The following is a 24,501-nucleotide window of genomic DNA, read 5'->3' on the forward strand; positions in this document are numbered from 1 at the left end:
CCTCCTTTTCTCCATTGGTTTCAGCACCTCACTTGCAGCACCTTTTAAACTTGTCTTGATTTTCGAACAAAACTTTTCAATATCATCTTCGTTTTCTACTTCTATGGAAGCAAACCTGTTTCCAATTTCAAGTGCATATCTTTTCTTAATGTGGTCCTCTTTCAGTATGCATTTATTTTCTGGTCTGCTTCTCTTCTCCTGTTGTTACGGCTTTCTATCCTCTTCTGTATGGTTGTCACCACAAGGTAATGGTCCGATCCTATTTCTGCACTTCTTTGAGACTTTACATTCTGGATAGCACTTCTGTGTCTGACATCCACAAGTATGTGGTCTATTTGGTTCTGAGTCTCTTGGTCAGGTGACTTCCATGTTATCTTATGGATGTCTTTGCGAGGGATGTAGGTACTCATAATTCTTAAGTTTTTTGAAGCTGCCAGGCTGCTTAATCTCATTCCGTTGTTGTTAGAGGAATCATGATGACTGTGAAGGCCGGCGTAAGGTCTCAAAAAATCTTCTCTTCCTACTTTAGCATTGGCATCACCAAGGAAAACCTTCTCATCGTATGATGGTGCATCTTCATACACTGATTCTAGGTCTTCGTAGAAACTGCCTTTTTCACTGGCATCTTTACCTTCTGTGCATGCATGGAATGAAACCAGAGTTACGTTGTAGAATTTTCATTTTGTTCTTATCCAGCATATTCTTTCATTAACAGCCATGAAGTCCATGATATTTCTCCCTACTCTGTTGGCTACTGCAAAGCCCACTCCGGACTGATGTTTACCTTCTTTATTTCCACTGCAGAACTAGCTATATTACTTTTCTTTATGCATTCCTTCTCCAGGGCACCTCATTTCTTGCAGTGCCACTATGTCTATCCTGTACCTATTCAGTTCCTCATCAAGGACCTTCACCTTTCCAGGTGAGAATAGTAATGTAATGCGAACCTGCAGAGCTAGCACTCCTGAAAGAAAGGTTATTGCGGAGACATGGCTTAGCCACATGAGAGCTTCTGTAAAGTTTGGAAGGTAGGAGACGAGGTACTGGCAGAAGTAAAGCTGTGAGGACGGGGCGTGAGTCGTGCTTGGGTAGCTCAGTTGGTAGAGCACTTGCCCGCGAAAGGCATAGGTCCCGAGTTCGAGTCTCGGTCCGGCACACAGTTTTCATCTGCCAGGAAGTTTCACTTCTCTCTATGTTTGTTCCGTGATCTCCTGGCATTAACTTTTGACTTGGTGGGATCGTTTCCATTGTTCCGTACCGAATCCAAGGCTATTTCTTGGTGTTTCGTAAGAATCATCTTTTTAACGGTGTGAGGGTGTTGGCCCCGCCCTCAACCCCCTTCCTGAATGATCAGGTTTGGCCCGGGATTAATTCCCACATGCTGTAGCACTTTAACCCTATCAGTGTTGCCATCATTAAAAGCAATAACAGCATCACTGACCCCCCACTTAAGTGTCTTCATTCCAACAAAAACATTTTTTGGTAAGCGAGTCCATATAAGATTATTGAAGGGCTCATTGGGATTTTGAGTCTGACCATGCAGACACTTCTTCAGTAATTCTGGATTTGCCAGGTCTCTATAAATATGTTTTATGATATCCATGACTGCTGCTGGGGTTTATGGCTGTACGAACTGTTGCGGTAACTGCACCACGAATCAGGTCCAGGAGGACATAGGTGGTGTACCGGTTTTTCATCAGTTGACAGTCTCTGGAAGAAGGCAGCCCATACTGCCTGCTTCATTTTCAACAAATCCTCAGTATTATTTCTAATGGCCATCCCATAATACTGCTGTAGTTCATCAATCATTTTGTCTGTCGGCGTGCCTCTTATGGTTTTACCAACAGAAAGTTTCTTGTCTCTCAAACTTTGTTTCAACTTCCTCAACCTGGTGCCAACCCTCTTCTGGCCACAGCTTTGTATATAAAAAATTACCGATTTTATTAGATCTTGAAGTAATGCACGTAAAAATTTTAACATTTTCAACCAGTGTAGATTACATTAAAAAAATAAAATACTTCCCATTGTAAATTTTATAATGAGATAAAAATCCGAAAATTTGAAAAAAAATTCCGTTCTAACTTCCCTTAAGTGTATTTCTACGGTACCTATTGTACTTACTACTTTGGTGCTTCTTATGCCTTTCAATCGAAGCTTTTCTACTTCATTTATTTTAATTGCACTCTTCATCGGGGTACTTGTTCCCCTGAGTAAGCACAACTGTACTCCTGTATCTATTAATAACTGTAAGTACCCTTTTAATTATATACAATATAACACTAGAACCCCTGGCTGCTTAGGCTCCCCTTGCTGCGCTGCACCGTGCTGTCGTAGCCCTACGTAGCCTCGCACGCGCTCGGACTTCTGGGACGATTGCCAACTTGCTCTGAAAGTTGCGAGTCGCCACAACTCCCTGCAGGTGGCAACACTGGCTGTAGCAACGGCTACTGGCTGCCTTAACTGCTCTGGTTGAGACGTTTTCAGTGGGGTGATACAGAGATGGCGTTAAGACAACCGCCGTTCCGCCTGCGCTTCGAATGCGACCCACACGCCTAGCTCAGGGTCCCACAGCCGCTGCCTGTCTGATCATCAGCTCCGGCTGCTAACTCCGCAACGAGCCCTGGCTCTCCCTGCAGCGCCCCGCGTCAGACTTAACTGCCTGCTTACTTACTGCCTACTCTCTTCTGACTGCCCTAGACTCTCCTCGGAGCGTCTTGCTGCCGAGTTTTGTACACTTTTTCCCTTCGACCCTGCCGGCTATTGCCATGACGTAATGTCGAGGGCTACTTTCCTCCTTATTGGCTGTCACTGTGCACTGTTCTTCAGTGGTTCTTCAGAGGCTGCGTGGAGGGGTAGAGAGACGCCTCTCTTAATATGGTCACACACTGCATCCTAAGCCCTGTATTCACTTTTCATGAGGTAGTGCTGTCCCCCGCACAAGGCCATCTCTCTTTCTCCTTCTCGTACCACGCTCTATATCTGACCAGAAGTGCTGTTTGCCTATTAACTTTAATTCCAATCCTTATCAAGCACCCCGTTGTCAAAAGCACCCATAGCCCTCCTTGTGTCTTTACGGCTTATAGTTTTTGGCTCGTTACCAGACACGGCTGCCCATCGGCCTGGCGTCGGCCAACCAGCCCGCTTCTGGGTCTGTGGCTCCTCTCGCCACGCCTAAATACCTTACTGTTGCTTCTTTATAGTTTCCCATTTTGTTATTAAGAATCCCTTAACAATTCCCCGTTTTGTTATTAAAAATGCAATTCAGACTTGGCTTTACTCTTGGATATAACAGAATGGTCTGAAACTATAGTGATTTTGCTCTAAAACTAAAAGAAAACGGACTACGCCTATATAGTGGAAACAGGACATTTATTAACATCGCGGATGTGTTTTCTTTTTTTAAAATAGATGCTTGCTTTTAAGAGGTGCAATACAATTGTTACAGTGAAGTGTTTTCTTTCGTATAATGGATGACACATCTACATCTACATCTACATTCATACTCCGCAAGCCACCCAACGGTGTGTGGCGGAGGGCACTTTACGTGCCACTGTCATTACCTCCCTTTCCTGTTTCAGTCGCGTATGGTTCGCGGGAAGAACGACTGTCTGAAAGCCTCCGTGCGCGCTCTAATCTCTCTAATTTTACATTCGTGATCTCCTCGGGAGGTATAAGTAGGGGGAAGCAATATACTCGATACCTCGTCCAGAAACGCACCCTCTCGAAACCTGGCGAGCAAGCTACACCGCGATGCAGAGCGCCTCTCTTCCAGAGTCTGCCACTTGAGTTTGCTAAACATCTCCGTAACGCTATCACGGTTACCAAATAACCCTGTGACGAAACGCGCCGCTCTTCTTTGGATCTTCTCTATCTCCTCCGTCAACCCGATCTGGTACGGATCCCACACTGATGAGCAATACTCAAGTATAGGTCGAACGAGTGTTTTGTAAGCCACCTCCTTTGTTGATGGACTACATTTTCTAAGCACTCTCCCAATGAATCTCAACCTGGCACCCGCCTTACCAACAATTAATTTTATATGATCATTCCACTTCAAATCGTTCCGCACGCATACTCCCAGATATTTTACAGAAGTAACTGCTACCAGTGTTTGTTCCGCTATCATATAATCATACAATAAAGGATCCTTCTTTCTATGTATTAGCAATACATTACATTTGTCTATGTTAAGGGACAGTTGCCACTCCCTGCACCAAGTGCCTATCCGCTGCAGATCTTCCTGCATTTCGCTACAATTTTCTAATGCTGCAACTTCTCTGTATACTACAGCATCATCCGCGAAAAGCCGCATGGAACTTCCGACACTATCTACTAGGTCATTTATATATATTGCGGAGGCATGGGGGCGTGTTCCATAGGAGGTCGCAGTTTAGACAAAAAGCTCACAGTCGAGGCAGCTGTCATTTATCTCGCTATGTTCTGTGGCCTTCCGGTGCCATGATGTATGTTGCCATCGTTAGGTCTGACTGACCACCTGGACCACACAATCACATGCTCTGCTGGGGGCGCATTGAACTGAAGACTCCGCTCCTGGATATGGTGGGGGCTGTGTAGCAGTAGCTGCCTGTTCTGCGAGAAGGAGCGGACGGTTGTTCCTGTCTTGCCGAGAACTATGTTTAACAGATTCTAGGAAACATCCATCTGTGACTGACTTTTGCAGTCCGGAGGCAGTACATCACTCCCACCAGATGGATATCTTTGTGGGCCAGTGGCAAGGTAGAGCAGGCCTTTATCCCTACCTACGGTGGGGAGAGGGAATAATGAGGGGTGGCAGGTGGAGGTAAGACCGGCTCCTAGTTGGTCAGTCCGTGAACGAACATCGAGGAGACTGCACGTGAAACTGCCGCCCTTCTCTCCTCGTGCAATCTTTTTGGGTCGGTTTTTGCGGTAGTTGTGTTATTACGCCGATTTTCCCCCAATTCACACCACATCTGTTGCATTATGACCTATTGCTTACGAGAGCCGGTTTTTTTCACGACAATTTCCATGTGTAACAGAACAGTGAAGCAGTTTTGGTAGCGTGTATTGGCATTCTTGAATTTCGATTACATGGGTTGCAGGGTGATTGTCGGGCAAGGTTGCGAACTCTGATGTCAAACTGAGATGGATAAAATCGTCAGCTGTATGGTTACATGTAATTTACTTATTAAACTCCTCTCTATCCAGCAACAGCATCTCGTCAGTTGAACAGAATTCCCACCACCAAAAAGCATGGTACCTTTCACTTCAGGGTTTTCCCCTCCAGCTTGTAGGGGGAGCTATCGTCGTATGTAGAGTTTGAGTATATCTGCCACTAGTTTCCAGTGGTACTGTGAAGTTTTTTTCTAGCAAGATAACACCAGTTGTATGAATCGTCAGTTTTTCAGCTGTATTGCGATTTTAGGTGCATGTCGATGTATAATTAGGACTAATCTTGATGATTAATTACGGAATTTGGACTGATTTTTCCTTCGGTTTCCCAACCAAAATAAACAAAGTACCCTAACCGAACCTTTCTCTCCTGCATCTGGACAGTTTCTATGTATTGGGGGTTGCAATTGGGCTTTTTGCCCAAAATCACCATTGTTCCTGTCTCAGAAAGGAGTAATCGAAGGAAGCGGGGAACCCTTCCACATATTTTACCAATCCATTGTAGTGATCACCACGCTATCTTTGACATGTATTTGAGTGCCAACCATGGTTTAACATCATGCTGAATATGTCATCAGTTCTGTCACAATGTTTTATGATCAATTAACGTTTGAGATATTTCAGTCAGACCTTATGTTCGAAATTAAGTGAGTCGCATGCAGAAAAAGCAAAGTGTGCGTGTGTGAGCTGAACAGACCACGAAAGCAGTGTGTAGCCGATCGCTGAACGAGACAGTACTGACTGAGATAAAACTTGCAGAGATCTGAGGATTAAGTGTGTGTGTGTGTGTGTGTGTGTGTGTGTGTGTGTGTGTGTGTGTGTGCGTGTGTCTGTGTAAGTGTGTGTTTAAGATTTAGAAGCGCTCAACAACGAGATTATGAGCGCCCTTACAATCAATAGGGGGCTGATAATACGAAGGACATTTCATAAATGGTGCACAGGTGTGTGGATTGTTTGATGTAACAAAAATGAAAATAAGGTCAAATGTAGTTGGGAGCTCGAGGAGGAAGCTCGTGTTTTTGTTTTTTCACTGTGTACTGCAACATAAAACTGGCGAGAGACAGAAGTGAACCTTGCGGGAGTCCCGGGTGCAGTGACTGTTGAAGACCAGCGGCGGTACACCGAGATCGAATCCTTACGCGGCAAAAACCCGACAAATGTCCACAGTGCGTTAAGTGAAGTTTGTGGTGAGTTTTAAGTGGACAGCAGTACAGTTTCACGATAGGGTAATCGTTTTTGTCGTGGTCGTATGAGCATAGATGTTCATCCAAGACGCAGAAGGCAAAAAAAGTCAATGTATGAACTAAGTGTGAAACTTGGGGCGGATGCTCTTGGAGAACATCACAGTGCGATTTGTGAGGAGCTATCTGAAGCAACGGGAATTCCCCCAATATCAGTATTCCGTATTATGTCAAATGATCTGAAGAAGAGAAAAAATTCTACGAGGTTGGTCTCACACTCTTTGAGTGCTGAAGAGAAGAAGAGACGAGTGGACATTGCAACCTTGCTCAAAGAACGGTGACCGTGAAGATCTAGGATTCTTACGTCTAAGTGTCGGTATTGATAATATGTGGATTACAGACTTTAAATCGGAGTTGAAACCACAGTCCAATGAGTGCATAGCTTCAGAGTCTTCACGTCCAAAAAAGTTTCAACACCCAAAATGAAAGCGCAGCAAATGATGAATTTTGCTTACGATCATCAAGAAATCATCATGTAAGGTCGAATATCATGTGGAACAACTGTCACAGGATTGCATTATCGTAAATTCATGCAAAACCTGCTCTTAAAAATGCACAAAACCCGACGTCAGTTGTTCGAGGCTGGGCGACTCCTCAATGACAATGCTCGTCGCGTATCGACAGTGGTGTAGCCCAAAAACTGCGCGAATACGGATGGGAAGTGTTGCCGTATCCTCCCTACAGCCCGGACATGTCAACCAGATTTCGACTTGTTGAGGAGAGCTACACATAGACGTCGTTATCTTTCTCTAGAAGAGTTTTGTACCACCCTTACCCGAACCTATCGACAGATGAACAGAAGTGCTATCCTGGATGGAGTAATAAAAGTCAGAGTCGTTAGGATTCAGTCCCAGAGAAGCAGGGAGACTATATTGGACTGTGAAAATATATCAGAAAAAAACACACGTAAGCAAAAAAAAGTGAGCATTCACAAGCTGCGACATCGTAGCGAAAAAACAGTGACCTGTATATGTAATAAGTTTCCTTTAATTTACGTCTATGGTCACAAACTTTCTGTTAACAGATTACCGGTTTCGGTCTTTAGTGACCATCATCAGATCTGTTAAAGTGTGCATTACTTTTTAAATGTCCGTCGTAAGTGTGCTAGATAGAAGGGGAGGCTTTCAGCGGCATTCACATGCAACGATTGTGATTTGAATATGACAGTCATTGTAGTTAGGGGACAGTTTGTGTATGACAATCTGCACAGTCGATGCAAAAAAAGATGAGATGAGATTGTTGCAACATTTATTAACAAAACTTCGAGCCCATATTACATTTGAAGTGAAGTAAAATGCACGTGGACACTACGCTGGCAGCTGACCCCGGCCGCCCTAGCGCCTCTTCTCGAAGCGCAGCTGGATGCCGGTGGTGGGCAGCAGCAGCACGCCGCGCCCGTTGAAGGCGAGCCGGCGCGGCGTGGCGGCCGTGGGCCGCACGCTGAAGCGCGACACCACGCTCGCCAGGCCCACCTTGGACTGCAGCTGGCCCAGCCGCATCCCTGCAACACGGCCACGAGCACAGCACCACTTACTCGGTTCCCAGTTCTAAGCAGACAGTATACTATACTAGTGCCCCAGTGAATCTCACACTGATCAGCCAGAACATTGTTACCACCGACCTACTGCCGATACAAACCCATCCAGGCGACAGCAGCGTCGTCTGGCGAGGCGTGACTGCTGGTCAGGCACACGCACGGTGCGTGTAGTACCAGTGGCCGTGCTGTACGTGTGTAGGATGTGGAAGGCACGTGAGCTATCTGAGTTTGACCGGGGGTAGATTTTGATGGTCCGCAAGCTCATCACGAGCATTTCGGAAATAGCGCGATTTGATATAGGATTGCTGTCGTAAGTGTCTTGAACACGTTAGTTAGTTGGTTGCATGATCCATTGATTAATCGCGCGGTACGGTAGCCATTATGATGTGGAACGTGTCAAGTGCAAAAGAAATGCACATATGAAACAAGATTTTTTTAATATATATATATATATATATATATATATATATATATATATATATATAAGGATTAATATTCCTATTATTTACCCCATTACCTTAAATGGCACAAAATGCATATACTATATTTATAGATTGATTTATTCATTCCTATTCAAGACTTCATCTATGGTATAGAAGGAGTTGTCAAGGAGATATGACTTCAATTTATTTTTGAAGCTATTACTGCTGTCTATCAGACATTTTATTTCGTATGGTTATAAGTCGAAAATTTTTATAGCAGCATATTTTACCCCTTTCTGTGCCAAAGATAGGTTGAGTAAAGGATACTGTAACTCCTTCCTTTTTCTGGTGTTATAATCGTGAATGTCACTGTTGTTTTTAAACTGGTCCATGTTGTTGAGAACAAATTTCATTAGTGAGTAAATGTAGGCCTACTGTGAGGCTGTTGTAAGAATTCCCAACCTTTTAAAAATATGCCTACAAGATGTGCGACTATGAACCCCACACATTATTCTAACCACTTTCATTTGAGCAGTGAATATTTTTTGTCTAAATGTTGAGTTACCCTAAATAATTATTCCGTATGACATCAGAGAGTGAAAGTATGCAAAGTATTTTCTATATCCTCTATTTTTTTCTAATTTTCTATATCCTCAATTTTTTTCTATATCCTCAATTTCTATATCGTATTTCATTATATCCTCAAAATTTGCCATTATTCTGATTGCAAAAGTTTCTGAACCTAGTCGCTCTAGAAGATCCAAAATATGAATTTTCCAACTAAGATTCTCATCTATGTGTACACCCAAAAACTTGGTATGCTCTGCCCTTTCTACTGATTTCTGTTGATGTGTTATATTTATTGAAAGATCTGTACTTTTTGCAGCAGAAAATTGAATATACTGTGTTTTTTCAAAGTTTAGAGCAAACCCATTTACAGAAAACCAATTAATCACTTTTCCAAAGTCCAAATATGATACTTCTATCATCAGCAAACAGTGTCAGTTCAACTTCCTGTTTCAGATACGAAGGGAGGTCGTTCACATACATCAAGAACAGAAGGGGACCCATGATTGATCCCTGTGGAAGACCTAATGTAATTTCGCCCTAGTTAGATGAAGTGGCCAACTTATTTAAATCACTTGGCCCATATAAAGAAACTTTTTGCTTCCTGTTCTGTAGGTACAACTTAACCACTCATATGCTATTCCATTTATACCATAGAACTGTAATTTATGTAACATAATGTCATGATTCACACAGTCAAATGCTTTGGACAAGTCACAGAAAATTCCTATTGGTGAAATTGTATATTGTATATTGCTGTCTCTGTGGAACAACATTTTTGAAATCCGAACTGTGATTTACTAAGTATCCCATTACTGTTGAGATGGCTAACCACTCTTGAGTACATTACTTTCTCAAAGATTTTTGAAAATGCTATAAGCAAGGATATTGGCCGATAATTATTGACATCTCTGGTGTCCCCCTTTTTGTAGAGCGGCCTGACAATGGCATATTTTAACCTGTCTGGGAAAATACCTTGAGTTAATGATGCATTACATATGTGACTCGAAACTTCAGCTGTAATTGCTCCACATTGTCTTAATACCTCATTAGTAATGTCATCTACTCCAACAGAACATTTATTTTTCAAAGATTTAATAATTTTACTTATTTCACAAGAGGTTGTTAGGTAAAACTTAATTTGACAAATTTTTTTTCAAAACAGACCCTTCCATGTACTGCCTGGCCTTTTCTTTTGAACTGTTCCCACCAATTTTTTCTCCTACACATACATTAGCTACTTGTGAACTGTTGGTTAGGTGGTGAAACCGGGTCGAAACCACGGGAACCTCTTATTATAGATGTCGGACGTCGTAGGCTGGTCAAACTGGTAAAACAGGACAGGCGGCGAACTGTGGCGGAACTATCAAACTTTAATGCTGGACAGAGTAAAAATGTGTCTGAACACACAGTGCACCGAACATTCCTAACGATGGGCTTCCGTAGCCGCCGATCATGCACGTGCTAATGTTAACACATGACATCGGCAGCTGCTACTGAAATGGCCACGTGGACATCGGTATTGGAAGTTGGCGCGGTGACAGAACGTCGGATGGTCTGATGAATCCCGACACCATCTTCATCGTACCGATGGGAAGGCGCAAATCCGTCGTCTTCCAGAGGAACAGCTTCTCGACACTAGTAGGGACGGAGACGAGTTGGCGGCGGCTGCATTATGCTGCGGCCAACATTCGCGTTGGCATCCTTGGGCCAACTCGAGCTCTGTGAGGCACCGTACTGGCCGAGGAGAGTCAAACACCTGGTTGCAGACCACGTCCACCCATTCGTGACGACAAAAAAATGGTTCAAATGGCTCTGCGCACTATGGGACTTAACATCTGAGTTCATCAGTGCCCTAGAACTTAGAACTACTTACACCTAACTAACCTAAGGACACCACACACATCCATGCCCGAGGCAGGATTCGAACCTGCGACCGTAGCGGTCGCGCGGTTCCAGAATGAAGAGCCTAGAACCGCTCGACCACACCGGCCGGCCTCATGACGACAGGAGTGGCATTTTTCGACTCCGTGTCACGAGGCCAGGAGTATGATCGAGTAGTTCGAGGAACACAGTGGCGAGTCAGAACTGATGTGCTGGTCCCCAGCTCGCCAGATCTGAACCCGATCGGACACGTCTGGCATGTGAACGTGGTTAGAGGTCATCACCCCCTCCCCGAAATTCACGGGAATTAGGTGACTTGTGTCTGCAGATGTGGCTCCTATTCCCTCCAGTAACCTACCAAGGTGTCATTGCCTCCGTGCCACAACGCATCGCCGCTGTTATCTGCGCCAAACGTGGACATACCAGCTTTTAGGTGGGCGGTAATAATGGTCTGGTTCATCAGTCTATGCGTATTAAAGGCCAGTTTGTAATTATGTGCAATGAAATGAGCGTGTTGGCACGTTTGAACTTTTATTACAGCTTCATCATCCACAAAAAGTTCAATATATACACTAATGGCCATTAAAATTGCTACACCAAGAAGAAATGCACATGATAAACGGGTATTCATTGGACAAATATATTACACTACAACTGACATGTGATCACATTTTCACGCAATTTGGGAGCATAGATCCTGAGAAATCAGTACCCAGAACAACGGTCTTGATACGCCTGGGCATGGAGTTAAACAGAGCTTGGATGGCGTGTACAGGTACAGCTGCCCATGCAGGTTCAACACGATACCACAATTCATCAAGAGTAGTGACTGGCGTATTGTGACGAACCAGTTGCTCGGCCACCATTGACGGGACGTTTTCAATTGGTGAGAGATCTGGAGAATGTGCTGGCCAGGGCAGCAGTCGAACATTTTTTGTGTCCAGAAAGGTCCGTACAGGATGTACAACATGTGGTCGTACATTATCCTGCTGAAATGTAGGGTTTCGCAGGGATCGAATGAAGGGTAGAGCCACGGATCGTAACACATCTGAAATGTAACGTCCACTGTTCAAAGTGCCGTCAATGCGAACAAGAGGTGACCGAGACGTGTAACCAATGCCACCCCATACCATCAAGCCGAGTGATACGCCAGTATGGCGATGACGAATACACACTTCCAATGTGCGTTCACCACGATGTCGCCAAAAACAGATGCGACCATCATGATTCAGTAAACATAATTTAGATTCATCCGAAAAAATGACGTTTTGCCATTCGTGCACCAAGGTTTGTTGTTGAGTACACCATCGCAGGCGCTCCTGTCTGTGATGCAGCATCAAGGGTAACCGCAGCCATGGTCTCCGAGCTGATAGTCCATGCTGCTGCAAATGTCGTCGAACTGTTCGTGCAGATGGTTGTTGTCTTGCAAACGTCCCCATCTGTTGACTCAGGGATCGAGACGTGGCTGCACGATCCGTTACAGCCATGTGGATAAGATGCCTATCGTCTCGACTGCTCATGATACGAGGCCGTTGGGATCAAGCACGGCGTTCCGTATTACCCTCCTGAACCCACCGGGTCCATATTCTGCTAACAGTCATTGTATCTCGACCAACGCAAGCAGTAATGTCGCGATACGACAAAACCGCGATCGCCATAGGCTACAATCCGATCTTTATCAAAGTCGGAAATGTGATGGTACGCATTTCTCCTCCTTACACGAGGCATCACAACAACGTTTCGCCAGGTAACGCCGGTCAACTGCTGTTTGTGTATGAGAAATCGGTTGGAAACTCTCCTCATGTCAGCATGTTGTAGGTGTCGCCACCGGCGTCAACTTGTGAGAATGCTCTGAAAAGCAAATCATTTGCATATGACAGCATCTTCTTCCTGTCGGTTAAATTTCGCGTCTGTAGCACATCATCTTCGTGGTGTAGCAATTTTAATGGCCATTAGTGTAGTTATTCTTTTGCTCTGTCGAAACACTATTGCGATTAGTAGATTATCTGATCGGTTGCGTTGCATTTGAATTGCCAGATTGGATGTTTTCGTGTCTTATGGGGGAAAAATTATTAGAATACAGTAGTAACTAGGACATTTCTCGCCAATAAAGTATATCACTCATACAAAATTTCAGATGAGCCGTTTATGACATGTAATTCAGTTTGTTCGAGATAACAGTAGGGCTGTATAAAATACAGATATCGATTCCCTTTTAGAAAAGACGTAATTGCTTTCATAGACTAGGATGCAGCAGTTAAGCATAGTTAAAATATATAATCATGTTTCCGAAACACCACAACGGAAGAATTCAGAATGCGGTACGGTAATGCCAGAACGTTTGGCGTACAAGAGAGGAATATGTAAGATGTGCATCTGAAGAAAAGTGACAAAATGGAAAAATAATTGAGACGCGATATCGTTACAGTTCCCATATTTGCTAAGCAAGGAGATGTCGTGTCAACAGGCGGTTCAGGAACTGTAATGGAAGACATTACCGATAAATAACGAGGTAGAAGCACCAGGGAATAAACGTGCTAGTGGGTAAGGATCCCCCGTACAGACATAATTGCGAAGAGTACAAGATATGAATGAAGGATGGGGCTGCCAACTGAAGATAACCAAGTCACGCCCTGTACTACTTGCTCATCGGACCATGTACAGCCTAAGAGAAATGTGAACGCTCTGAGTGATGCTTTAGTGTCCAACCTCCTTGACCATCGGGCGTGTCTGACGGTGATCTTAATCTTGAACCTTCTCTTGGAACATTACGAAATTATATGAGTCCACCTGCTCTTGGGTATGCCTTACAGTACAGTAACTGATTTCCGAATCTCTGTCTGCCCACAAAGTAATTCAGCTGGCATATTCCTACGCCTCCTTACATTTTCTAAGTAAACCTCCAGATTCTGTGACATTTTTTACATTTTATTTGCTATCAATACCTGAAATTTTTTGCAGAACTCAAAGGAATCTTTCTGCTGCCTCACCTCTTCTACTAATGCCATATTCTCGTGCTAAAATCAGCCACGCCTGGTCCGCTGATTGCAGCGATGTCAGCCCAGCGGTTCCATCGAAAAATCGGCGTAGCCCGGGTATTTTCTCAGCAACAGAAAGTCGCCGTAGAGCAATATCGCCAGCAATAGCTCTCAGACAACCAATAACATGTTAGCACAAACTTCACAACAAAAGAAATGATAAGAATATTTCCTGCAGCTACAGACAACCTTGGTACAAGCGTAACAGTGATATAGAAGGTTGCGTACATCTTACTCTCAGTCTTGGCAGAATTATTTAATTTTTCTCTCTTCACACGTATCCAAACGTACAGGGGAGATGTAAAGTCCACCAATGGCTAAGGACAAAAATTCACAGTCAGCCCGTAGCTGATCGACAAGTAGCATCTGATCACTTAATATGGAGCCCAAATGTATAGACACTGGCCGTTGTCGTCCGATGTAATACTGCGGAACCCGACGAGAACTGCGGTGACTTCAGCAGTCAGTATATGTATTGGATTTTTTTTAATTGCCGAGCTGTTCCGATTCCTAGACATGATGGCAATGCCGGCAGTGTTGTACAGTCAAGAAGGAAGCAGCACTTTACGGAAAGGTCCCCATACACTGCCCCCGGACTTGTCCCTGCCACTTGCCCTCACGGCCCTTATCCCACCGCAGATTCACTGACGCATGGATTCCGACGCCCGCTAGCGGAACAACGTAGCGGTGGCGGCAGTCCTCGTGCCCGTCTCCTAACTCTCAGTCCGCATCAGGGAGCATCTCCCTGTCCTGTGAAACGCAAACATAATAGTTTCCTCTGCACAGAAAAGACCCGTGATTTCTTGCAGAATGTACATTCTGTTTTACATTCAGAGACCCTGTAATGCCCTCTGAAAGACGAGACCATGTTGCACAGTGTGTGTATAATGTATTAATATTTAATTCCGAGAACTAAATACACCATTCTAAAAAAATAATACCGGTATTTGCAATATAAGAGAGCAAGAAAGTGCGGAATTTCGAGGTATCAAATTCCTCTCCAGGGTCTGCGACCGTCTCAAACTGTGGGGATAACACAGCGTCAAACGTAGCGACAGAGCTACGAACTCTGCTGGCCAGTTAGTCTGACTGCACTGTAGTGTGACGGCCTGCAGGGATGACGGTTTCCTTGTTGCTGTCCCAGGCTGTTAAAAGCCGGTACTACCGGCCAATTTAACGCTGGTGTTGTGGTGTTTACCACAGTATTCATCCAGTCGAAAGCTAGGCCCCGGTTAGGTCTTTCCCAGGCAATCCAAACATATAGCTTTCAAAATACATTTTATTCAACTTTAGTTATGCCAGACAACACTAAAAATAGAAACCAAGCAAGTAATGCAGTAAATCCATTAACGTTTCAAAGCAAACAAAGGTTTATAGGTCTCATCAAAATTGAATTTTTTTTCAGAGTTTATTACCTGTTGGTATCCTCTCCGTGAAACATAAAAGCGGCATGGTAGCTCAATGAACGAAAGAAAATTAGGGGAAAATCCGATGTAGTCCCAAATTTTCGCACGATGCTAGGATGGGAGTGCTATGAACAATACATTAAAATTCCTTACTGGCGGGGTGTGACCGTTGGGGTGCAGTAGCGGTTGAATGTCATCTTTTTATGTTTCTCTCAAATTGCTGGAAACCCGCGTCTCTTGTTGTTGATGTTGATGTTGTGGTCTTCAGTCCTGAGACTGGTTTGATGTAGCTCTCCATGCTACTCTGTCCTGTGCAAGCTTCTTCATCTCTCAGAACTTACAGCAACCTACATCCTTCTCAATCTGCTTGATGTATTCATCTCTTGGTCGCCCTATACGATTTTTACCCTCCATGCTGCCCTCCAATGCTAAATTTGTGATCCCTTGATGCCTCAGAACATGCCCTACCAACCGGTCCCTTCTTCTTGTCAAGTTGTGCCACAAACTCCTCTTCTCCCCAATTCTTATTCAATACCTCCTCAATAGTTACGTGATCTACCCATCTAATCTTCAGCATTCTGCTGTAGCACCACATTTCGAAAGCTTCTATTCTCTTCCTCTTCTCCAGAAACGCTTTCCTCGCCATTGCCAGTCTACATTTTATATCCTCTCTACATCGACCAACATCAGTTATTTTGCTCCCCCAAATAGCAAAACTCATTTACTACTTTAAGCATCTCATTTCCTAATCTAATTCCTTCAGCATCACCCGACTTAATTCGACTACAGTCCATGATCATCGTTTTGTTTTTGTTGATGTTCATCTTATATCCTCCTTTCAAGACAGTGTCCATTCCGTTCAGCTGCTCTTCCAAGTCCTTTGCTGTCTCTGACAGAATTACAATGTCATCGGCGAACCTCAAAGTTTTTATTTCTTCTCCATGGATTTTAATACCTACTCCGAATTTTTCTTTTGTTTCCTTTACCGCTTGCTCAATGTACAAATTGAATAACATCGGGGAGAGGCTACAACCCTGTCTCACTCCCTTCCCAACCACTGCTTCCCTTTCATGCCCCTCGACTCTTATAACTGTCATCTGGTTTCTGTACAGATTGTAAATAGCCTTTCGCTCCCTGTATTTCACCGCTGCCACCTTTAGAATTTGAAAGAGAGTGTTTCAGTCAACATTGTCAAAAGCTTTCTCTAAGTCTACAAATGCTAGAAACGTAGGTTTGATTTTCCTTAATCTTTCTTCTAAGATAAGGCGTAAAGTCAGTATTGCCTCACGTGTTCCAACATTTCTACGGAGTCCAAACTGATCTTCCCCGAGGTCGACGTCTACCAGTTTTTTCATTCGTCTATAAAGAATTCGCGTTAGTATTTTGCAGCTGTGACTTATTAAACTGATAGTTTGGTAATTTTCACATCTGTCAACACCTGATTTCTTTGGGATTGGAATTATTATATTCTTCTTGAGGGTATTTCGCCTGTCTCATACATCTTGCTCACCAGATGGTAGAGTTTTGTCAGGACTGGCTCTCCCAAGGCCGTCAGTAGTTCTAATGGAATGTTGTCTACTCCCGGTACCTTGTTTCGACTCAGGTCTTTCAGCGCTCTGTCAAACTCTTCACGCAGTATCTTATCTCCCATTTCATCTTCATCTACATCCTCTTCCATTTCCATAATATTGTCCTCAAGTACATCGCCCTTGTATAGACCCTCTATGTACTCCTTCCACCTTTCTGCTTTTCCTTCTTTGCTTCGAACTGGGTTTCCATCTGAGCTCTTGATATTCATACGAGTGGTTCTCTTTCCTCCAAAGGTCTCTTTAATTTTTCTGTAGGCAGTATCTATCTTACCCCTAGTAAGATAAGCCTTACATTTGTCCTCTAGCCATCCCTGCTTAGCAGTTTTGCACTTCCTGTCGATCTCATTTTTGAGACGTTTGTGTTCCTTTTTGCCTGCTTCATTTACTGCATTTTTATATTTTCTCCTTTCATCAATGAAATTCAATATTTCTTCTGTTACCCAAGGATTTCTACCAGCCCTCGTATTTTTACCTACTTGATCCTCTGTTGCCTTCACTACTTCATCCCTCAGAGCTACCCATTCTTCTTCTACTGTATTTCTTTCCCCCGTTCCTGTCAATTGTTCCCTTATGCTCTCCCTGAAACTCTCTACAACCTCTGGTTTAGTCAGTTTGTCAAGGTCCCATCTCCGTGTCTTAGCAAAAATGTTTTCCAGCACAAAATTAAACTATATTAAATTTTCTACGAAAAAGCTCCAATTCATTTTTTCTGTACGACTAACAGCCTCCGCGTTGTAGGGGATGGCAAAAATGCAGATTATTAAATGTACTATTCGAGCGGTATGAAATTAATCTTTATCTTTAAATCAGCAGGTTAAAAACAAATATTAAGTTTGTGTACCGCATCTAAGTGCAGTATTGCCGTGTTAAGAGATAAATTGTGTTTCGGGGGCCTAACAGGCTGGGTGGAGGTGGCGGGGGAGGGGAGGAGGACAATGTGTGGATGTGTGGTATAAACGCGTTCGAACGTACGTCGTCAGATTGCGTTCCTGCACTTCACAGGCCTGCAGACTGACGGTCGAGCAAGAGATTCCCCACCACTCTGACTGCCGCGCTACACCACAAGAACCAACTACTGGGTGTTCCACGACGTTATGCACACCCTCCACAGCGTGCCTTACGAATCACTGGCGATGCAATGTGCAGACATGCCTGCGGAGTGTGTCTTTTGCACAAAAAGGTCAGCACTATGTGGATTCCAGATCCGTGTTACTAATAACCCTAACGCAGGTAATGCATACAGACGGAATCTACGTAAATTTGAGCAAACTGTTCTATACAGCTAGAGGGGAAATTGATTCTTAGTCATCCCATGCGGCAGCTGTAGAGTTCTTCTGAGAAAGGTACCTTCCCCCACCATAAGCGCTTCTCGACTTTCAGTTTACAGAGACAATACCTGTTCTGTCCAGTTCTGTTATGTGAGTGGACAACATAACTTCACTGAGCTCTTGTTTATGTAGCGCGACTATTTTCAGGTTATTGGATGACTACTTACATGCTTTTGTAAGTGAGATATTGTATGAGAAAGCTCAACAGCTGGAGCTGTCAGCTGCCCACCACAGTGAACAGCCCTTGGCACGTGTAAAACGCTGTCAGTATGTGTTCGACAATGCTGCTTCACTGGCCCCACTAGCACTGTCTGGAATCCTTTTCGCAACATGAGGGATAGCAAACGCATCACCCCAGCGTCAGCACTCTCAAAATGTGAAGAGGACCAGTTGCTTCAATCGTCTATCTCCGCAGCAGAATTAGGTCACAAAGGTGTCATAGAACTTCATACATAGGATGACAATTGTTGAATTATATGAATTCTGCATGACCTGCTGAAGTGTCGGAACATTGTCACTGTCGATGACCTCCTGAATGGGTGTTTTCTACTCAGCAATGGTTTTGGAGTAATTGCTGTACACTTTGTCTTTAATACAGCCCCAGAGAAAGCAGTCGCCTGTGCTCAGATCCGGAGAATATGGCTGCCAATCGAGGCCCATGTGAGTGGCCTCAGGGTACCCCAGAGCCAGAATGTGGCCCCCAAAGTGCTCCTCCAGGACATCACGGTTACCCAAATGTGGCAATTTTGCTTATTGACGGACCCATCCAAAAGAAAGCGGGCTTCGCCGCTGAAACCAAACCAAACCAAACCAAACCATACAGCGCGCAAACCAATTCCCATCATGTCCCGCGGCCAACCGTGCAGTTCGAACGCCGTGACGCAAACCGTTCAGAAGTTATGACGAGTTTATTTCATATAGTCAATAATTGTCACCCTGTGTTTGAACATAAGTCAATCTAGACATTACAGCAGATTACTGTTCCAGACTTGAGTCTGACCAGTCCCATTCCATCAGAAATGTTCACACCTACTTGCAGCTCACTATATAAGCGCCAGCATTTCTTGAGTGGAAAAGATTTATGCAGTCCACAATTAATAGTAAAAGAAGTATTGCCACTTTGTGCTCGTTCATTAACTCACCAACAATGACTAAAACGCAGTTACATGGCTTTACAATAGCCTGACAACAATAGACAGTAGCAAGGTGCCACATATTCCAATCCCATATCTTTCCCACCAGCTCTACACTGGCCACTGAAAATACCACAATACAAGTTAAACACACAGGAACCAATATTACATAAAAGCTCACTTAACCACTGCAGATGAGCAGTCATTCAATAAACTGAAAATAGCTACACTATATAAGCACGTGCCCAGTGAAGTTATACCGTCTATTTACATAAGAGAAATGGAGGAAATGCTGGGGAGGTATAGTTTCCTTGTAAACTGAAAATCGAGAAGGCCTCGTGCTAGAGGAAGTCAACTTTCCCAGAAGAACGCCACAGCTATAATACAGGATGACTAAGAATCAATTTACCCTCAAGGAGTATAGAACAGTGTGCGGGTATTTACACGAATTCTGTGCACATGCGCTAGTATTATTACTAACTCATATGTGATTTCCTTGTACCTTTAACGCACCGCCTGGGCATATCTGTAGACTCTGTCGTCAATTTTTCATAAGGGGTGAACCACTTGCTCCACCTTCAGTTTGGAGACCTGTGAAGGACGGAAGTGCAATCCGGCGACCTTACTTCCCCCGCACTTCTAGCCCACAAATCCCGACTCCCCACCAACCAGTTTCACCCACGGAACTCGATCTGTCCCTTAATAAAGCTCTACTGCACTAACATGTGGTACACACATTTGATATTTGTTTTTACTCTACTTCATTTAAATATTAGGAAATGTTTTTAATAATCTACGATTTTTTCGACCCCAGTAATGTGGAAATTGTTGGTCCAAGGGAAAAAATGAATAACACCGTTTTTTAAGAAGATGCAATTTAATTTTGTATGGGGAAATATTTTCGCTAAAAGCCACAGTTTCCGAGTTATTCAAGAAAAACATAAAAAAAGGGACCTTCAAACGCCTCCCACTCCAATGCTCACACCCCATCGGCTAGGACTTTTAGTGTGTTATTCACGACGCTCCCTCCTAGCAACGTGCAAAATTTTGCGACTACTCATTTTTCCCCCTAATCGATCTTTTTTGGACCTCGTTGACTTGGCTGTAGTTTTTTTTTGTTGATATCAAGGAAGTTTTTCTCATTAGCTATGTTTTTGTGTTACAGACTATCCAACTACCAGGCGTTGAGCAGGTATGTATTTATTCTAATCGTATGAGTCTCTCAGTCCACCTCACCATCCCATCTTCTGCTGCCACTCTCTCTATCCACCTGCTGCTTCCCCCTCTCTCTGTCCATTTGAAGCTCAGCACTCTGTCCGTCTGCCCCTTCGCTTCTGTCCATCTCCTCCCCCTCCCTCTAAATCCATCTCCTCCTGTCCCATACATCTCCTCCTCAGCCTCTCTGTCTCCTCTCCCTCCCTCTATCCATCTCGTTCTCTCTACTGTCCATCCTCTGCTGTCCTTCTCCTCTTTTTGTGCCCATTCCCTTCTCCCCATCTCTCTCGCCACCTTCTCCTCCCCTCTATTTCTCTGCCCCCCTCTTCCACTATATCTGTGTCTATTTCTTCCTGTCCATCTCTCCTCACTCCATTCTCTCTCCGCGATATCACCCCCACCCCAAGAGGAGGTTGCTGCCTGTTAGCACCACAACATCTCTTTCCACTTAGTAAGTAACGTGAGTATCAAGTTTGGATGAAATTGATCCAGGAGTTCAGAAGGAGTTTTATATCCTCTGCTTTGCTTGCATTCGCGCATCTCACATATATTTTACATATATTTAACATATTACGCACATATTTGTACAAAACATTCACTTGTATCTTTACGAATTGCGCCTTGCAGTTTCGTTTTAACGTAGCTCAATGTTTATGACGTCACATTACCTGAACTTTGTGCCATACAGTGATATAATTTTCTAGATATATTTAGCGGCATATATGGATACATCTTCGAAATTTTGTTGCGAATAGAGTTAGTAGCAGAGAAGCAATAAATTTTAACGCCAACCATGATGCAGTGGTTTTTCACGCATCTCAGTGTTTATCACGTCATAACTCCTGAACTGTGTGTCGTACAATGTTGTAGTTTATGAGGTACATTCTGTGGTGTATGTGAATACTGTCTGTAGAGCTCATATTGAATAGAGTTTGTAGTAAACAAGTATTAAATGGAAACATCATGCCTGATGCCGCAGTTTTCTCGTATGAACGGCGAAATGTATTAAGTGATAAACTTTTTTTCCGTTCACCATTTTTTGGGGTTCGTTAGCGACAAAAAGTTTCTTTAGGGTTTCAAATTATATGAAAAGTTTGTTGCAAGTAACTGAGTGCTCTCATTCCAAAGTACTGTATGAATAGCATCTGACAATTCGCGTGCCGTGGGCAGCACCTGGTTTTCACCTCCCATCCGTTTGATAGGCAGGTCGTTCCCATCCCAACAGCGATTGTTTCCAGGTCATAAGTGATACGTGTACCAAATTTCGTTGAAATCCGTCCAGTGGTTTAGAAGGAGGTGTGGAACATACGCATATGCATACATGCGTACATCCATGTTTTTTTTTAATTTATAAATTTTTAATTTCAGTACTGGAGTGGGAATAAAAGTATTGGAATATAGTACATTTTAGTGAATATTTTGTATCCGCATTTCATAACTCATCGGATACGCTGGATATGATCATATGACGATATTATTTCAGACTGTTAAATAAAAAAGGTAGCATTCATATTCATATGAAAAGATTGCTTACAGTAACGAGATACACACCAGAGTTAGGCATCAAAGTAATCTGCCTGAAACGTAAGAAACAGATTACAATTATTTTTGTATGCTTCCCCTCAAAATTAGTGCTTGGGGCGCTAAACGCTTTCAAACTCGTAGTCAGTTACATAACAAATGGCAATTTTAGAATTTCATCCCTCTTGGGTAAAATTTCCGTGGACGACCAGGAAAGTGACTGATTACTTACGAAACCGTTACGTAAAGGATGTGTCAGTCCGCTTCTCGAAATACCACCGCACAAACATCACTACAGTCACTAACCGTGGTCGCTTGTAGGCGTCACATCTGCTGGAACAAACGTCTATTTGGTCACGTGCGTGTTTCACACGTTCACGGCTGCGCGAAGACAAATTAGGTGACGACTAGTCCCCACCACATGGGGCGCTCTGTCCCCTTCCTATGGCTGCCCCCCTGTCCCTCGCCTTCTCTCACCTCCAATGCTGCCAGTGGCTGCCTGTAATTTGTCTTTGTTGCACTTTTTGTAAATGAAAATTAAGTTGTTTATTGCTATGGCTACTACTGTTTTAAATACACTGAGAAAAAGAGCTAAAGGATCTTTCTTTTTGGCTCAAAGGTGCCTGCAACCCTCCTCTGTCAAGGTGAAGAGCGAAAAGCAAAGTTGCGACGCGTGTGAAACAAAAGCCAGGGCTCAGGAGCTCATGTGACGCGTTAGGCGGGCCAGTTGACGTCACTTTGGGAAGAAATTTCGTCACAATTTTGAGCGCCGGCACTATGGACGTGAAGAATACTGTGAAGGTCGCATCTCACTCACGCAGCGGCGCTGGACTTGAAAATAGTCATGCCCAGAGCTGAAACCGCACGGTTTTCTTACGGCTGGCTGAGAGAAGCACTTGAGACGCACCGTCGGTCAGAATTGACACGAAAATGCCTCAGGAGATGGCATAAAGGATGTCAATAAAGCCACCCCTTCGATTTAGGAGCTAATTACTGCAGTCGAAAACGACGGTTTGAAGCGCGATATGTAGCATAAAGACGTTCGTGAGATTGATCACACCACCGGACAGTTCGGCCCCCTCTATGCACATCGAGGGACGGCAGAAACATCGCTGAACATAATGTGATCTCTGTGGAGTGTAATGCGACAATCACTTTTGCTGTTATATACTGGGTAAAGCCACTAACGACCGTTCAAAACATTTGATGAAATCTGAACGTCATCCGAAGCACGAAAGGATGCTTTTTCATCCCTCCTGTTTCACTGTCTCGTGATGGGTGGGTGACATTGACTCTTACACGAATAAAGTGACAGAGGGTGCCGCTAACACTTTGGCAACACCCTCGGTGCGACCCTTCACGCTTTTGTTGAGCACTTTCAAACTGTGCCTGCACAGAGATAAACCTACGCGCCTGTGTGCAGGAAAATCCTTGGACACCCCTGAAATTCTGCACACCCGCAAGCAGGCACGAGAACTGCAGTGTAATGCCACTCAGCGGAAGGGTCGCCCGCACACTGGCGCCTAACTGCAGTGTAATGCCACTCAGCGGAAGGGTCGCCCGCACACTGGCGCCTAAGAATCCGTCGAGGCTTCTCCCTGTACAGCTACATTTTTAAAGAGTTCAGCAGAGGTGTGTGAGTGGCACTGAGGCTGTTGCCAAACTCGGTGGTCTTACACAGACCCTATGCCGTTTCGTCCGTGCATTTCTCAATGTCGCACCTACCCGCGATCATGCCACAAGTGTGTGCAAAGCAGAAGGACTGAAACAGCATAAAGACCCTTTGCTGCTGCGGATCGTGTTCAAATTTCGTCGAATCGTTTTGAGTGGTCCCTTGTAGTTCCACCTGGTGTACCAGAGCAAAACTGCACTCTAACTACACTGCAAAGGGGTCAAATCACGTTTAATAATATTGCAGCCTCACGATACCCTTAGAGAAGGGCTGAATCGTCCGAGAGCGCGTGCAGTGTCAAAGGTTGTCAAGAACGTCGTTCTCTTGCACATCGCACGGCCAACTGTCATTTAGACTGCGAAATATGTGTAATTGAACGCCTGAAGGGAAGAAGTGGTTTCATTGATGGCCTTTACGCTACCACCTGAGGCCATGTCGTGTCTATTCTGGGGGGAAGTGGGGTGGGGGGGGGGTGATGACGGGATGTCTGATGTGGTTTCCTCGGCTACCCGTAAGTATACCTCTAAGCGTCGCGATCACAGAGGCATCAGGAGAAAGGGTGAGATGTGGCTAAGGTAGGTGTGACGACTTTGCATCGTGTAACACGCTCACAGTGGCGTTGGGCAGAACTGTTGTGAAGTTTGGTGGCAACGTGACATCACTAATCCACGATACAACTGATATGAATATGTGACCTCTGACCTTTTCTCGGATTTGCCGACTCCTCGCTGTTTGAACCGTGTCTGCGACAGAGGGTGACGATGAAGGGCGGCACGCTTTTCCACAGTTACAAAGAA

The 24,501-nt window shown here is 44.2% G+C and overlaps 1 protein-coding gene across 1 annotated transcript in view; it reads right to left on the reverse strand.

Annotated features, from left to right (window-relative positions):
- Positions 1–7,623: 7,623 nt before the first annotated feature.
- LOC126262713 (cytochrome P450 6k1-like) overlaps positions 7,624–24,501 on the reverse strand; it is a 145,733-nt gene continuing 128,855 nt past the window's right edge. Inside the window, exon 8 of the mRNA XM_049959497.1 lies at positions 7,624–7,893. Within this exon, the coding sequence (XP_049815454.1) occupies positions 7,727–7,893 (167 nt within the window). The 3' untranslated portion in view covers positions 7,624–7,726. The remainder of the gene's footprint in view (positions 7,894–24,501) is intronic.

This window comes from Schistocerca nitens, chromosome 6 (assembly GCF_023898315.1).
Source record: "Schistocerca nitens isolate TAMUIC-IGC-003100 chromosome 6, iqSchNite1.1, whole genome shotgun sequence".
NCBI classification, from domain to species: Eukaryota; Metazoa; Arthropoda; class Insecta; order Orthoptera; family Acrididae; genus Schistocerca; species Schistocerca nitens.